The sequence below is a fragment of the Carassius auratus genome, chromosome 32 (assembly GCF_003368295.1).
Source record: "Carassius auratus strain Wakin chromosome 32, ASM336829v1, whole genome shotgun sequence".
In the NCBI taxonomy this organism is placed as follows: domain Eukaryota; kingdom Metazoa; phylum Chordata; class Actinopteri; order Cypriniformes; family Cyprinidae; genus Carassius; species Carassius auratus.
The window spans coordinates 15,195,042-15,211,167 of record NC_039274.1 but is presented as its reverse complement, the minus strand read 5'-3'; the positions used below and the strand labels follow the sequence as shown (position 1 = coordinate 15,211,167).

The 16,126-nt window shown below is 37.2% G+C and overlaps 2 protein-coding genes across 4 annotated transcripts in view; one reads left to right on the top strand and one right to left on the bottom strand.

Moving 5' to 3' along the window:
* The window catches only part of phkb (phosphorylase kinase, beta), a 56,981-nt gene that overhangs the window by 39,269 nt on the left and 1,586 nt on the right, over positions 1-16,126 (bottom strand). For 2 of the 3 annotated variants that reach the window (XM_026215650.1, XM_026215649.1), the window contains exons 2-6: positions 14,219-14,305; positions 10,564-10,702; positions 7,614-7,713; positions 2,329-2,436; positions 2,032-2,112 (exon numbers count right to left, since the gene is read on the bottom strand). In XM_026215650.1, coding sequence (XP_026071435.1) covers positions 2,032-2,112; positions 2,329-2,436; positions 7,614-7,713; positions 10,564-10,702; positions 14,219-14,305 — 515 coding nt within the window. Of the gene's footprint in view, positions 1-2,031; positions 2,113-2,328; positions 2,437-7,613; positions 7,714-10,563; positions 10,703-14,218; positions 14,306-15,465; positions 15,560-16,126 lie in introns of all 3 variants that reach the window. The other variant, XM_026215651.1, reaches the window with a different exon arrangement.
* The window catches only part of LOC113051694 (T-cell immunomodulatory protein-like), a 130,689-nt gene continuing 123,794 nt past the window's right edge, over positions 9,232-16,126 (top strand). The window contains exon 1 of the mRNA XM_026215654.1: positions 9,232-9,569. The gene's annotated coding sequence lies outside the window, so the exon portion shown is untranslated. The remainder of the gene's footprint in view (positions 9,570-16,126) is intronic.

Sequence of the window (16,126 nt, the reverse complement as noted above, 5' to 3'; positions counted from 1 at the left end):
TTCCACATACACTGAGCCGCTTCTGCAGACAAAAACGCACACAATTATGTTAAAATATGCAGTTATGGTGAGTTATCTCATAAATGCAGTCTTAAACGAGTCCTAAATGACCTTAACATGTTGGGAGAAAAGCTTTTAATTTATTGAAAAGTGTCATAAATCTTTCAGACTGGATGACACAAGTATGCAGACAAGCTATGACGGTTGGAACCACTAGTCTTTATCAGATGGACCACCCCCTGAAGTAACAAGGGACTAAATAGCTACAGTGGTGGTCTAGAAGCTCACAGATTCCCCTACAACCACTCAATCCAAACCAGGGCAAAATGATAAAGCAAAGCTCACTCACACACTCACACACACACACACACACACACACACACACACACACACACACATATATATATATATATATATATATATATATATAAAAAATAATAATAAAAAACACACTGCCAATGAAGAGTAGGAAAAATATAGCAATTTCTCCCCAATTTGTTCTGCTGTTCATTAATAATGCAATGTAACGGGATGCTGATTTCACAACTGTGTTTTTTTTTAATTGCATTACACACCCGAGTAGGCACTGTTTAGAGACGTCAATTAGCAACTCTTTCGCAAATAGCATAATAAAAGCTACTGTGAAAATGTGTTAAGGTTTGGGAGGAAAAGCTCAGCTAGAAATGTAATTACTTCTGATAAATACATGATATGGCTTTACACGGTAATTGCTTTCAAACAAAACATTTAAGAGTAACAATTTCCAAGAAAAGGACAATATGGATAAATTAATAAAAGTTGCGGTTATTCAACAGACAGTGGTTTATCAGCAGAGTGAAAAATAAATGCCCCTAGGCGCGGACAGCGGGAATAAAAGACGCTATTAATGAAGGCAGTGCAGCCCAATGAAAAGAGAAAGATTGTACAACTCAGAAAGCACCAACACATCTCAGCGTCTCCTCTAGTGTGTGAGCCAAGGGGTCAGGGGTGGGTGCTGTCAGGATATGAAGAGGCCTTTTAAAGACTGTTTTATATTTGTGCTACAGTATTCCCAAATAGATTTCTTGAGCAATTGCATAAGTGATCTCTCAGCTTGGTAAAATGCAGGAATTTGCATTTATGCTCTTTGCCCTTAAACCCTTGCCCGGACGGTTGTTTCACAGCCGAAAAAGAAAATTAAGACTCTCACCGACAAGCGTTCATGTGATATTCGCAAATTTAAGTGAGTATAATGATCATACTATCGTTCATATCTTTAGCAAAAAATAGCACAGAGACTGGATAAAGTTGATTGTCAAATGGAGTTTGAATGGCTGCCCGTTCCATTTTCCACATACGCTGAGCCGCACCAGCAGATAGTGAATTTTACTAAATTTTTCCCTGACTTGAAAAAGTGCAGCCACGTTAGCAAATTTTAGAAACAAAAAGGTGTCAATTGCACACCTATCTGTTGGCCAGTGCCAAACATTTGTATGACATGACCCTGCAACAAAATCAGTAGAGAGAAAACTTTTGCCCGTACATACATTTCTCCCATAAATTCCAACTGAAATAACTTCATTTGCTGAATGGCTATAAATTTAACCGCACCGTAAAGCATGTCTATTTGTAATAGGGGTGCTCCGATCACGATCGGCCGATCGTTAATGCGCATTTCGTCAGTAAAGCCGGTTCTCTAATCAGCGGTTAATTCCATCAGGTGCGTGATTCCACAGAGCCGTTGTTAACTGAGAAGATGCGCCAAAAAACGCTGAAAATTAACGTGATTTGTGCATCTTCTCTATTAACAACGGCTCTGTGTAGTAACAGCTGCTCTATGTGGAATCACGCACCTGATGGAATTAACCGCTGATTAGAAAACTGGCTTTTCTGACGAGATGCGCATAACGATCGGCCGATCGTGATCGGAGCACCCCTAATTTGTAAATCTCCTTTGCAGCAATATGTATTTCGGAAAGTGCTAAGAAAATAAACTGAACTGAATCAAAGTGATAAGAACTGGACTGGTAGATGTATCACATGCATACATGCCTCATCTGTATTGTAGATTATTTGTAGGCCAGAGCAAATCATTTCAACCAGGTACAACAGAAAGAGAGACATGGCGTCAATCTGTTGGAAAAGAAAAGGAAAGACATATTTAAGACTGGTTATAATTTCAGCAGTTTTATAATAATATAATTTTATATTATCACACTAATGTAAAGGGTAATGGTGAGTAAAACTGCAATTTCGAAACACTGAAGTTTTCATTACTTGAAAAAACTTAATTGTAATTTCATTCAAAAGGTTACATGTTACAGTGTGTGAATGCAGTGTGGGGAGCACCTGTAGATGGCTGTACTCTTCATTTGAGAAAATCTCATCTCCAGTCAGCACGTTGAATACTGAGTGGAGGCACGTGGACGGACTCGGATCCTGCTTAAACTTTTCCACCTGTGAGAATATTAGAGTGAGAGAGAAAAGTCAGAGGGAGAAGGGTAGAGTCCATGAAAAATGCAAGAGATAACCAAGGTATTGGCCATTTCATAATTTATCAAATGCTTACTGAGGTAAGTGAGTGAAAGGATAAAAAATTTTTTTTTAAATAGTGTATTGATATTCCAGGAGATCATGGTTCAGTTGCGCACCTGAACAGGATTTTATTTAATTTAAAGTACTGCTCTGTAATATTGCATTACTGTATATAAGTTAACAATAAAAAACAAACAGTTAAGACGACTGGGTGTTTGGGAACAACTCTGAATGTGTGAATCTCTCCACAGGAAAGATAGTGCTATCCCAGATGTCTACTTGGGTTGAAATAGATGCTAGGAAGCTGTCAGATCACAGCTCTTCTCAATCAGGATGAGTATCTACACAACTCAAGCTTTAGAGTTTAATAAAGTTTACAGTTAAAGTTGATTTATTTTATTTATGTATTAAGATAAGTATAACTGGGAAAAAAACAGATTTATAGTAGGTATTAGAGACAAATAAACATGTTTTTTCTGCATTCACTCTATTCTAAAGTCATTTAGTTAAGGTCACTGGATGCTTCTCTGATCAGCCAGAAGATGATGTGAAGTTCATAGCTGTGACATTAATTCTAGCATACACATACCACACATTTATAGTTTTAAAAACGGTATACTTTCATTTCTTAATCATGACCAGAAATTCATTTTAAATTCATTGGATGTCATATTTCTCTCCTGTGAATGTTTTCCAGACCAATCATGAGAAATGCTGAATGAATGAAATTAAAAGGTGAACAAACAAATGGTGGACCGAACAGATGCAAGTCGTAAACTCAAGTAAATGAGAGTATGCAGATGATAGGTAAGGCTTCTGTACTGACTCACATCAGAAAACCAATCAGCTACCCAGCAGACGTGACTGCCGCAGGGGTTTTACCCCAGATGTCGAGAATGAGGTCACAAAGTATATAGAAGCATGATTATTTAATGTGGCACAAAAATGAGACACAGTAAAATAAAATAAAAAATAAAAAAATGATAAAAAATAACTTTAGATGCACAAAAGAACATTTTGAATTACACTGATTATTTCTACAGAGATAAAAAGTGTCAAAAAATTTATGAATGTATAAATAAAAGATGTCACTGCAGCTGCACTACATGTTAGTTACATCCAAATATTGGTTGATTAATCAATATATACAGATAATGCTAGTCTATTTTGACTTTGAACTAGTTTATTTTGATCTAATAACTTTGGCCATTGGGCATCCCCAAAATATCAGTGTGTACAATATAACAAACAACATCCCTTGACTATTTTGTCCTTAACACACACACACACACACACACAAACCCATAAACCACAGATTCTTAAGATGAACCACATGAATAAAGCCATCTCTGGCAGTCATTCAAATATTATAATCCTACAGTTATAAAAGGGACCCTTCATCCGTCTATACAGCTGAAATTTCGGCCGACCTTTCCCGCTGACCGCATGCACACGGGCCCCTACAGCATACTTTAAGTCTTATAAATAAGTGTCCCATTTTGTTCTTTTGTCAGGTCATGAGAGGCATTCTTCTGTCCCAGATACACATTTTATTCCACACCAGTTACACAGCTGTATAACAGGCCAAACACAGCTGTAGGTTTCTTTATAAATGATTAATAAATAGAGGCACAAAAAAAGGAATGATAAAGACACCTGTGAGAGGATGACATTTGAAAGATCTGTTAGTCGCCTGTAAAATTAAACCAATAAAAGTTGAAAGCACAACAGGGCAGTGAGTAACCTTCAGTTGCTGAAGGAACATCTATTATTTTATGACACACTACTTGGCAAAATAGAGCCAAAGTGATTTATGGCTTTGGATTGACCTTTCTAAACTCATCAAAGGTGGCTGCTTGGTGAGAGAAAAGTCTTCTTCCGCATGTATTTGTGAGCGCATAAACACCAGTTTAACGCTGCGGAAAAAAAAAAAAAAAAACACATGCTTGGCTTAACTATAATTCAAGCATTCATGCTTTCCTGATGCTTTTCATCTGTTTGTGACTTTATTTTTCACAGTGTGTTATCAGCAGCATGCCATGCCAGAGTAAACACGTCTGTTGTTGAATTCACTTGGGGAACCGATGATATGAACAGTTGCAATGCATTGTGAGTTTATTAAAAGCCCTATGTTCTCTGTGAATGCTATAGACAGATGTTAATGAGCAGGGCACGGTGTAATTAACTGCATAAACGAGGCATTATAATTAAGATACAGAAAAGCTTTCTTGCAAATCAGGTCTTGGGGGTCAGGAATAAATGAAATGGAACTATTTCAAAGGCACAAGAGAGGCATAATTGCTCAGGTCTACGCTTGGTGAGAACAGTTGCTTTGGAGCAATGGCCAACTGTATAAAAATGAAATATATGCATTAACATGAGCTCTTTTTGCATGTGAAATGAGACTACTCATACACTGTTAAAAGTGATCAGCACATCATCTCAAATCATCATCTTCCATCATCTGTGATGAAAATATTTTATGTAATAGCCTCAGAGGGAGTCAAAAGGGTATGTTCAATATAGAATGTTCAGAAAAGTGCAGACTACAGATGCTCAGATCAGAGACCATGCATCTATGATTAAATAATCTATACTTCCCCAAAAAGTGCTTAAAACAGAAGGTCTAACAGTCACATGACAAACCAATGAGCAGATCAGTATAACCAATTACAGTGAAGAAGACTTGAGTGGCATTGATTTTTACTCAACTACAAGGTATAAATGTACATGTATCTTTCTGTTCAGGGAGTCTCTCTTGGTTGTTGTGACCAGTGGCCTCCTGGCCGGAAATAACATTTTTATTCCTACAAAGCGCAACTTGGGAGTTGTGTCTGGTATATGCTGCGCAGCTGAGGAATAGAAGTACTAAAGACTCTACGTTTAAAAGACCACCGCAAAGACAGTGATAGTGTTGGAAGACTGTAGAGCCGTCCTCGGGCTGAGGCTGTAATACTCGGGTTAGTATTAAAGATTGTGTGTTGGACCGGCGTACATCTGAGGAGGACTGTGAGAGGGTATAGACGCTAAAGACCTGTGTGTTCATATGCGACTGATGTAGTGATAGAAGCTTCTTGACAGGGACATCGTCACCATACTTCAGGCAAGTATTGGATTCTATTGTAATTATTTGGGGAATTCAGGGAATTAGCTAGAGATACTGTAGTTATTATATTAACAACTTGTAGTTGAATTACATTTGGCCTACGATAAACACTGCTGTGCCAGCTTTTTTCACTGTCCATGTGTCAGCAATAAAGTTGCTCTTTATTGCACTGTGCAGTTTGTGAATGAGCAACAAACTTTATACTACTACTAAGTTACACAATTTATATCCATTTTTCACTTAACTATTTGGGTACTATTTGATGGCTATTAGGGCTGGGCGTTATGATGATATTATTGTATATTGATGTTGTATCATAAGTTTCGCGATGTCCATGTCAACAGTCAGACGATTATCGGCATTAACAGACGATTATCAACATTATCGGGGAAAAAAAACAAGTTGCAAACAAATATTTTACATAGCACCATAGTCACCACACCGGTCTTTTTGCATGCAAGAATGAAATAATTTAGTAAGAGGGCTGGGAATTGAAAAGCTATTCCAATTTTGGAAATTTGGATGCGTAAGGTAAGGAATCAAATTACTTGTTAGAAAATTACATTTCGATTTTATAAAATTACTTTTATTATTATAAAATATTTATACAATTTCTGTATGCATATTTATTTCAAAAGATTCAACTGCAAAAGACGAAATAAACTCACTTCTGCACTCGCGCACTGTTTTCCGCTCTGAACACACACACACAGCACATGCACAAAGCAGACACACGAACACTTGACTGAGCTCTCTTTCTCGCATTCTTACACATTCGAAAGGTCAAATGCACCCATAATTATAGCAAAATATACTATAAATACAACCAGTTATGTCTTAAGTGAATGCAAAGAGTTGCTGCCAGTCTGTTAATGTTAATCAAAGAACAAAAATGTAAATCCCTCACTGATCTTGACTGAATCACTTCTGTAACCTCAGTTTATATTTTATTTGCCTGTATTTCAGCGCTGACTACTGTAATGGCAACATGCATCGGTGTATGCAATTATTTTGGAGATGCATTCCAATATAATTTATCCTTATTTAGGGTATAGGTCTTTTCTATTTTGATCTGAAGTTTAATAAAAAGTCCAACAGATTCAAATTCCTTCAGCGCAAATTCCGTGTAATGTTATATTTAATGGCGATTATCGATAAGATATTTTTGACATAAGCGCCCAGCTCTAATGGGCATGTTGTGCCCAAGCATGAAAGACTAGTAACACTCCTTTGCATTACTTAACAGTTCCTTTCAGTTGGTGATAAAAATGACCAGCTGGACCAAAACAGGAAGCAAATGACCACAGCCACTACAGGCAGCACGCCATGGGAACATTGTTAAAACCCTAATTGCAGCAATATCCAACTGTTAAAATCACACAAAAGCTCAACAGGCAGCCACTCAAATGCAACCCCACAGACAACCCTTTAAATAATGCCCGAGCACCATCCAATTTGTAGAGTGAGTTCACACATCTGCAGTCAAAACCAACTCTTTATGCGGTGTCACAGACATAGCTGCCACAATCCAGTGTGAGAGCTGAGGGATGGACAGAGACTAATCACAGGCAGAATTGGCAAAACAAGATCAGCTATTTGATTTCCAACTTGTAAAGAAAACTCAAAAGCAGAGTTCATCCAAAAATAAACATTCTATCATCAATTACTCACCCCTGTGTTGTTCCAAACCCAAAAGAATTGTTAATTTTTGAAACACAAGGATATTTGTAATGAAGTGCTAAATGAAGGCCACGTGATCTTGCCAAACTTGTACCAACTCTGCACAAGGGCATTTGACCTGCAAGCTGCTGCACAAGCGTAATCTTAACCTTACAAGAAGAGTACCAAACATGATCAAGAGAACTGCAAGGTTATTTTGCAGTCTGAAGGTTGAATAAAGTGATATTCAGCAGGTAGCTCGAGTTTTCAAAAGGCAAAGTTGATGCATGCAGCACTGCTGCATTCTGTCCTGTGGTGTGACGCTGTGACCCACCTTATCAGACTGCCGCATGTAGCAGTACAAAATCCCCCGCATGCACTTGATGGCAGAGTGCTCCAGTTCATGAGTGCGGCCCATGTCATCATCGATGCGCCTGTACAACAAACATTCTGCATGAGTTCCTGGAAAACACTTTATTTTGAGAATACAGATTTTATTTTAAATAGCAAAGTCTCTGCAGCATACCATTATCATTTACTAAGGCAAGTGTTGCTTGAAACTAACACAGTCGTACAAAAGCGAACATTCAAATGAGACAGACCTTTAACTCATAGAATTAAAGCTCATGCAGAGCATGCATGTGCACACACCACCCACATACATTCTTACAGATACAAATAGAGAGTAAGTAATGGGTTCAGGCCTAGCTGTCACATTGGAATAATCTTAATTAAACTCATCTGACAATGCTAATATGCAGAGGTGAAGACTGATGACTATGCCTGTCTCTGATATACGCCTGCTCTCTATTTTTATCCTCGCATTCGTCCTCTAGAGGAACAACCATCACCAGGAGGAGTGAGAAGGGGGAAAAAACACTTTGTCTTAGGAGTTTAATGGAAAGTCTCTTCTTGGGTGCCCTCCTATAATTCTTGTAACCTTGACCCGGGTGTGTGTGTGTGTGTGTGTGCATGGTATAGATATATCATATATGCCCCAATGTGACATTTTTAAGGTTCCTAATATTGTTTTGGGAGTCTCCTACAAAAGGTTTACATGCATGCAAGGTCAAAAAAAATTATTCTTAAAATAAGCATTTAATATCATTTTCCAGCGATTATCATACTCTACTTACGAGGCAGTTCAAAGATTCAGTCTAAACCCCTCCTTTCCATGAGCCTACTCTGCTTTGATTGGTCAGATGGCTCAGTCTGTTGTGATTGGTCTAACGCATACAGCCTTTGTCTGAAACAATACGGCCATTGCCATATTTCCATATTTCCATATTTTGAACGCTCGATTGAGAATTTAAACAGCTAATATTCATCATCCTTACAGGATGTGATTCAGTGGAACCAGCTGATCCATCTTTCAAGAACAAGCGTTTTGTGAATCACGCTTTGAACTCCATGAGATCAGAGGAGCAGTTGACAGTGTTTGAGGGCGGGTCAAGTTGTTCACGGCGCACCTGGGCTACATGTAACATTGGCAACATTACGCAAATTGGTTACCCCATGACGGAAGTGGGATTCGAATTACTAGTGACTTGTTTAGGCTGTTCAAATATCTATAAACAATTCACTTTTTACTAAATATTGGAAATATTGCAAAATCTGGTGAAAATATACACCTGAATAATAAGAGTGAATAATCTCAGTTCAGCTGTTAATAATTATTATGGAGGACAAACAACCATGGCTGTTAAGAGTAAAATTAGGGAAATATTAGAAAAATAAACCTACAAAACATTCTGCAAGTTTTTGGTTGACCCAGTCTTATTATTACGGAGTGAAAGTAAAACCAAACCAATCAGACACTGCCTAGAAAAGGTCATGCATCAAACATTCCTGCCAGAACAACAAGGACTTCTATTGCGTTTTTATGACGCTTTTTTGTCCTTGTCACAAAATGCTTTTTTCAAAGTATCTTATTTTTTTTTGTTCAACAGAAGTCACAGAGGTTTGAAGTGACAAGAGGCTGAATAAATGATGACAGATCTTATTTTTGGAGGGAAATCTGCCATCAGATGAAAGAAGAAAGACGCCGCAAAACACAAGGAAATACTGCAAGAGAACCTCTTGGGAGAAAGTTCATTTTTAGGATGTAAAATGATTCCGAACACGAAGCCAAATCACTGAAGTAGCTAAAGAACAAGATAAATGTTCTACAACAGCACATTTGAAGAGCGAGCAGGTGTTTGGTCATAACATCTTGGACTCAAAGTGACTTTGAACAATCCCCCAAGAGGAACCAGGGTTCAGCTCCAATATCTTGTTTAAGAGCATAAAGGTGAGAGTTCCTCAATTCCTCCTTGCAGAGTTTGAACATATAACCTTTAAGCTATCCGGTATCCAGCACATCCCTGGATATTAAGTTCAGTCTAATTTTGTCTTAACTGAGCTTTGGAAACTGCAGTGTAAAACCAGCAGTCCACTAATTTGAGCACTGGAACAAATCTGGATCTGGATCAATGTCCCAGACTGCACCCGATCAGTTGGTAGAGTTACTTCAATGTGATTAAGCTGCCACTGATCGAAATTTAACAAATGTGAAGAGTGAATACTTATACTATACTACTAATAAGATTTTTCTGAAAAAAGTCTCTTACGGTATGCTCACCAAAAATGCTTTTATTTGAGTAGAAATACAGTAAAACAGTAATGTTATAAGATATGATTACAATTCAAAATAACCGTTTTCTATTTAAATATATTAATTTATTCCTGTGATAGCAAAGCTGAATTTTCAGTATCACTACACCAGGCTTCAGCGTCACACGTTTCTTCAGAAATCATACTGACATGCTGATTTGGTGTCTAAGAAACATTTCTACTTATTATCAATGTTGAAAACAGTTGTGCTGCTTAATATTTCAATGGAAACAGTGATACATTTTTTCTCAGATGAATAGAATGTCCAAAAAATGGCATTTATTAGAAATGGAAAATATTACACTTTTGATGAGTATTAAGAAGAAAAAAAAACACTTTCTACCAAGTCAAACCACAATACTGCTTATTTGGGCCAAATCATAGACATAAGGTCTGTTCACACCAAGAGTGGCTCAACAACCAGTATGAATAAACATACCACATCACACTTACCTTACACTTATCTCTTGGCTTGTTGTTGTTGTTTTTTTAACTTATATGCAGCATTTAGCGCTTAGATATATGTAGCACATATTGATTATCATCTTGCTCATATTGACAACAGATTAATGGATTTTGCATTATGATTGATGAGTATACCACGCTGGTAAATGGGACCACTAGAACAGTACCTGTATGCCAATCCCAATGCCCAGATACTGGCAGCGCAGTACAGGGAGTCTCTGACTTTAGCCTCCTTACAGGTGGAAGCGGTCTTCACTGGGAACAGACCAGTGGTAGGGCTCTGATAATTCAGAATGGTGCCCTTCACTAGAAGAAATGAGAGAAGGACAGAGATAAAATCAGATATAGTGTTACAAGCAACAGCATGCGTCTCCAAAAACACGCTTGCTAGACCCTGCTGTTTACACGTCTTTGATGAACACCTTTTTTACACCGGCTATTCATGTCGTCGAACATAAAATACCAGAGCATGTATCATTAATTAAGCTAAATAAATATTACTGCACGTTTCACGTCTACATCAATATTACTGTATGAATTAAAAAAAATAAAAATAAAAATGGCTACACTGTTTTATCCATCACTGTGCCCAACTGTTAAACTTCCTCTCTCTCCACTGTGATTTCTCTTTACTAATGTACAATCATGCTGAATAGGGCACTCCATTTTTCATCAGCACATTACGGCTGCACAAATGAAGGGGACATTCATTCTGAGCCATCATTTGTTATGTAGAGTTTGGGTCAATTCAAAGAGACAGTGCCAGCAGGGCTGGGGGACAAGGAGACACTGGGGGGAATTAGTCCGAATATTAATACACTCTTCATAGAGACTGCAGCAATGATTTCTCCCGACTCCCACCGGAAGAATCCCACAATCCAGAAAGGGCGATAAATATGTCTTTATCTGATTTGGCCTTGTAATGTGACTGCGGTTGATGCCGGCAGGACTGAAGGGAAGACTGCGGTTTCCATAATGTTTGGGGGAGGAACAGGTCAGAGATCAATTAATCTGGAGAAATCTGCCACACAGCCTGCTATTACTGCCCATTTGCTCTTGTGAAAACCTTCAATTAGTAATCAAGAAAATCTCATTTGCAGTCATTTCACAGTTGGCATGGCACACGGTGGCACCCCCTTCTCTGGAGAAAAGAAAATAAGTGAAATGAAGTATTATCCACACGCATCTTTAGCATGAGGGATGGAATGCATCACAGCACTCCAGATGCAAATTCTTTGAAGACTGCATCTCTCTCATCCTCTATCAGCATAATGCGCCTCTAAATCAACCCCTAACACGGCACACATGAACAGCCTGTTTCCACCAGGAAGCCATTTTTAAACTCCAAGAAGAAGGGGTGGGTGGAAGTGGAAGCCCACTGAGAAAATAGGTGGAGACTGGACCACACAGATGAAGAGAGAGAGGAGGAAGACAATGAAAGACAGAGAAAGAGAGACTCTCTTGCCCATTAAAAGTTAAACCTTGTTTTAAAGATAGCAGAACTGCATTCACAACAAACAGGCCGGAGAGCAGAAGAGGAAATGAGAAACACTGAAGCATAATGTCATTACTACATGAATAGGAAAACCCAGAATTGAGAAACACCGGAAATAAAAATGGCAATAACCTTCCTGAAAACACACCATGCTTGTTCCATGTAATGTGCTGCATTCATATTATACAGTGCGTATGACAATCCATCTCGTAGTAAGCTGAGATGCATTTCAGCTTTAAGGAAGAGTGCCAAAACTATAACTATGCATATTTTGAAACTTGCATTTATTTATTATTGTAGGATTTGTCTTATAGGGAATGACATGGGTATTGACTTTCAAAACGGGATTACCCTGCGCTAACGCTGTATGTTTGTCTGCTTCAACCATGACTCATTCAAAAGGATCATTGAAATGAGAAGCATCCTCTCTGTCACTCTTCACTTTTGGTTTTCTCTCACTTCCTCTCTTTCTCACCCTGCACTGCTCTCATCTCAGCGTTGGCTGTCTGGGGATTTTAATTGAGCTTTAGGAACAGGGTGAAGTCTGGCTGGAGGAACGAGATTGAAAACTTAGATGTTATGTATGCAGTTTCAAGCAACAAGGCTCTTCCATCATTTTTTTGTGGAGGATGAAACAAGTTCATTGAGTACTCTACTAATAAAGTGAGGAGTAGAATAAGGTGTGCTAGACAAAACAGATGAGGTGTTCTCGCAATGTGCAAACACAACACTTTGCTACAATATTATTACAATTATTTTCTCACTGAGACACAATGACCACCAATACTGTATACTGTAACCAAGTACCTACAGATCAATTTGCATGTTTTCACATTTTTTTCAACTGGTTGAACTTAAATTCGCAACCAAATATAACACAAAACTGAATAAGACCGCAATTTGATACATTTCTATAGTAGTACCATAGTGATATTTCTTCCAAATCTAAAAATGTAAATACTACCAAGTTCAGCTACACAGGTGTCTTTCAATTTCATTACCATCTATACAAGTGGACCACTGAAGAACCATTTTGTACTGCAATGGACCACTTAACATATACTGTAGTGAATTTTAAACTGTGGAGAGCTGTCATTATTGTTTTGAAAGAACATTTTACAAATGAAAACAGTATATAATGCTACTTGTTAGTGTTTTAGGTCATTGTTTTAGGAAAGACGAAGAATAATGGAATAATGACTTGTATGAAGTGTTTTGGTAGTTTTTGGTATGTTTGCATTTTGGATATGAAATTAACTGCTGTGCCAAGCTATAAGTTAGTAAAGAGAAATGTGTGAAGAAATGTGTAAAAATAATAATAATAATAAAATAAATAAATAAACACTTTTCCCTTGTACTGATAAATGGTTCTCAGTCATAATAAAAAGTACACTACACACACACACATATATATATATTATATAAGCAACATGACAAATAGTTTTGTGTTTAGTTTTTGTTTGGCAATTTTCATATTTTATTTAGAAAAAAAAATATTATAATAATTTCATTTTTTGGCTGAATTGTGGAGCCCCACTTTTTTTTTTTTTTTATCACACATCAAACTGCAGTAAAAATGCAAATTATAAAAATAATTATTATTATTTTGTCATGTGGCTTTAAACATAAGTACAAAAATGTTGTGACCAATTTCCCTTTGTCTAGTTAACTATAAGAATGAATAAAACTATCAAGAAAACGCTTAATCTTTAAAATGCTGTTTCATCTTAGCAGTATTTATGGTCATGTCGAAGACTGAAATTGAAAGTGAGATTAGGTGAAAGGAGAGGGAGAAAGAGGGAAGACAGGAAAAGAGATGAGTATTGATTAAGAGCAAAATGCACAGAGGAGCTCAGCAATGATTGAAACCATACTAGCTTCAAATGAATCTTTTAGTGTCTGGACTCAACTCATTTTCTGGGTATTATAATTAAAAGTAATGGTTTGGAGACTTTTGAATCCTCTAATTAAAGGAAACATCTTTCCATGATTCAATTATTTTAAAATATGAGTAAACATCAGTGCACTTAACACTCAGATCAATTATATTAGAGAAAATCAGGAGTAACTTGGCAATTTGTACACAGCTTAAATGCACCTTAAATGGATTGCTTTATAACTTTGTACTTGTGATTAAAATGAAAAAAAGAAAGGTGGCGCATCTAGATGAAGCCATGACACAACAGAATGAGGTTAAATGCCTCACTTAAAGACCATAATAAAGTGCTCAAGAGATGTTCTCCCACTATCCTGAGCCGACCATACCATAAAACGCTCAGATCGACCTCTATTCTCAAACACATTACATCCAGGACATTTATTCTCACCTGCAATATAGAAGCGGTCCAGTTTCTCCCAAAGGGGCTCATCCTCCCGGTGCAGTGTGGATAGCTTAAGGGGTTCATAGATGGAGCCTGATCATAGAGAGCAAAGATAGAAACGAAAGAACATTTGAATCGACATAGATCTGAAATATTGCGATGCTTATCTCATCTTTAGATGTAATTCAAGAATATCTGGATGGAAGTGATGAGCATACTTCAAAGTCAGCATGGCTTATTGATGATGCTGCTATAGACAACTGACCCGCTACAGGCCCACTTTGGGCTATTTAGTATGCAGAGGCTGAGCTGACTCGCCAAAATCTAAATGTGCTTCATTTAGTCTCTGTAACCTAAATGGTTTTCTTTTCCATTTACAATGCTAAGAGCAGCGAAATGTAGATTTACTGGGGTGCAAAGGCAGCAAAGCATGCCAGGAAAACAATCAAAGCAAAACGCAAAAGACTAAAGCTATTGTTCTCAAAATGCATATCAAATTGAACGTCACTGCAAACACACACAGCTTGATTGCAACTCGCATAAACTCTGTGAAAAATGGAATCTGACACCAATAAATTCAGCTTTTTTTTTTTTTTTTTTGAGGACTGAAATTCAGGGGAACCCCATCAACTGGAGCACTATTCCAGACACATTTAACTTTGAGGCAATTTACATTTTAATAGAATCGACCCAGGGTCGATACCTCAGGTACTGAAAATACACATTTCCTAGCAATTTAGCATAATTCCCATCAGCTTTTTAAGTAGCAGGAACAAAGCCATCTCTTTTTTAAGATAACTCCAGCTAAGCAGTGCACATCCAATAGGCAAATGAAGGATACTCCTCATTTTAGTTGCACCACATTGATATAAAAGTAACTTGCCTCGAGAGGAATTAACAGATTTGATTAGACATTGATAGAAAGAGATGAGAGGTACTGGACTGCATTACTGATTTCATTAATCACAGAATTCCCCCCATGATATCACAATGGTTTATTTATGACTAACCCTTTACATCTGATTAAATATTACAGATGAAAAACTAAAATATTTATTTTTGGCAAATAAAAAAATATATATATTATAAATTAAGCACCCATTTTCAATTGCGATTGTTATTGGAATGTATTGGCTTTCAAAAATTAGAAGCTAATAGCCTCCATTCCTATAGTTGTAAAATAAAACAGAAAGTACTTATTTCAAAGTTAACAGGTGTCTTTTCCATGGACCAATGGCTACCTCCCAACTTACCACATTTCCGGAGTTTCTGATGGACATTCACTTCATTGGCAGTGTTGGCCATTTTTCATTAGTTGAACTCTACGCCAGGCCTCTATTAGTTAAACTACAACATCAGTATAATTCAGAGGGTTAGCAGAAAATAGAAAAGACAAATTACATGGAATCACACAGTGAGATTTTCTTCAGGCATGGTTACTGAACGGACATGCAACAAATTACATTAGACACAATTGAAAGATGATCTTGTATGACTGATGTGAGGGGAAGAGATGACAATTAAAATGTGCAGAAATGTCCATGACACCATATAAACTAAAACGCTAAGCCATCTTCTGTGGTAATGACTGAAAATTTGTGATCTTTAGTCCTATTATAATGGGAAACGTGCAAATCTCAGCTGCTTAAATGTTTATATTGTTTTATCTCACAGCTCTTTATATAAATTTGGTTTTAAGTATATCCAACTTTAACCCCATACATACTAGGGTTGGACCGGTTTTATGGTTGTAGAGTCACAGTTTAAGTATGGTTCAGTAAGTGTTATGTTTATGGAAAAATATATTTTTTTTAAAAAAAATTAAAAAATAAGAATATTCTATCTAACTACAAGCAACAGCACAAATAAATACAACAGAGTAAAGATACAAATATAATAAACAGTGATGTTCAG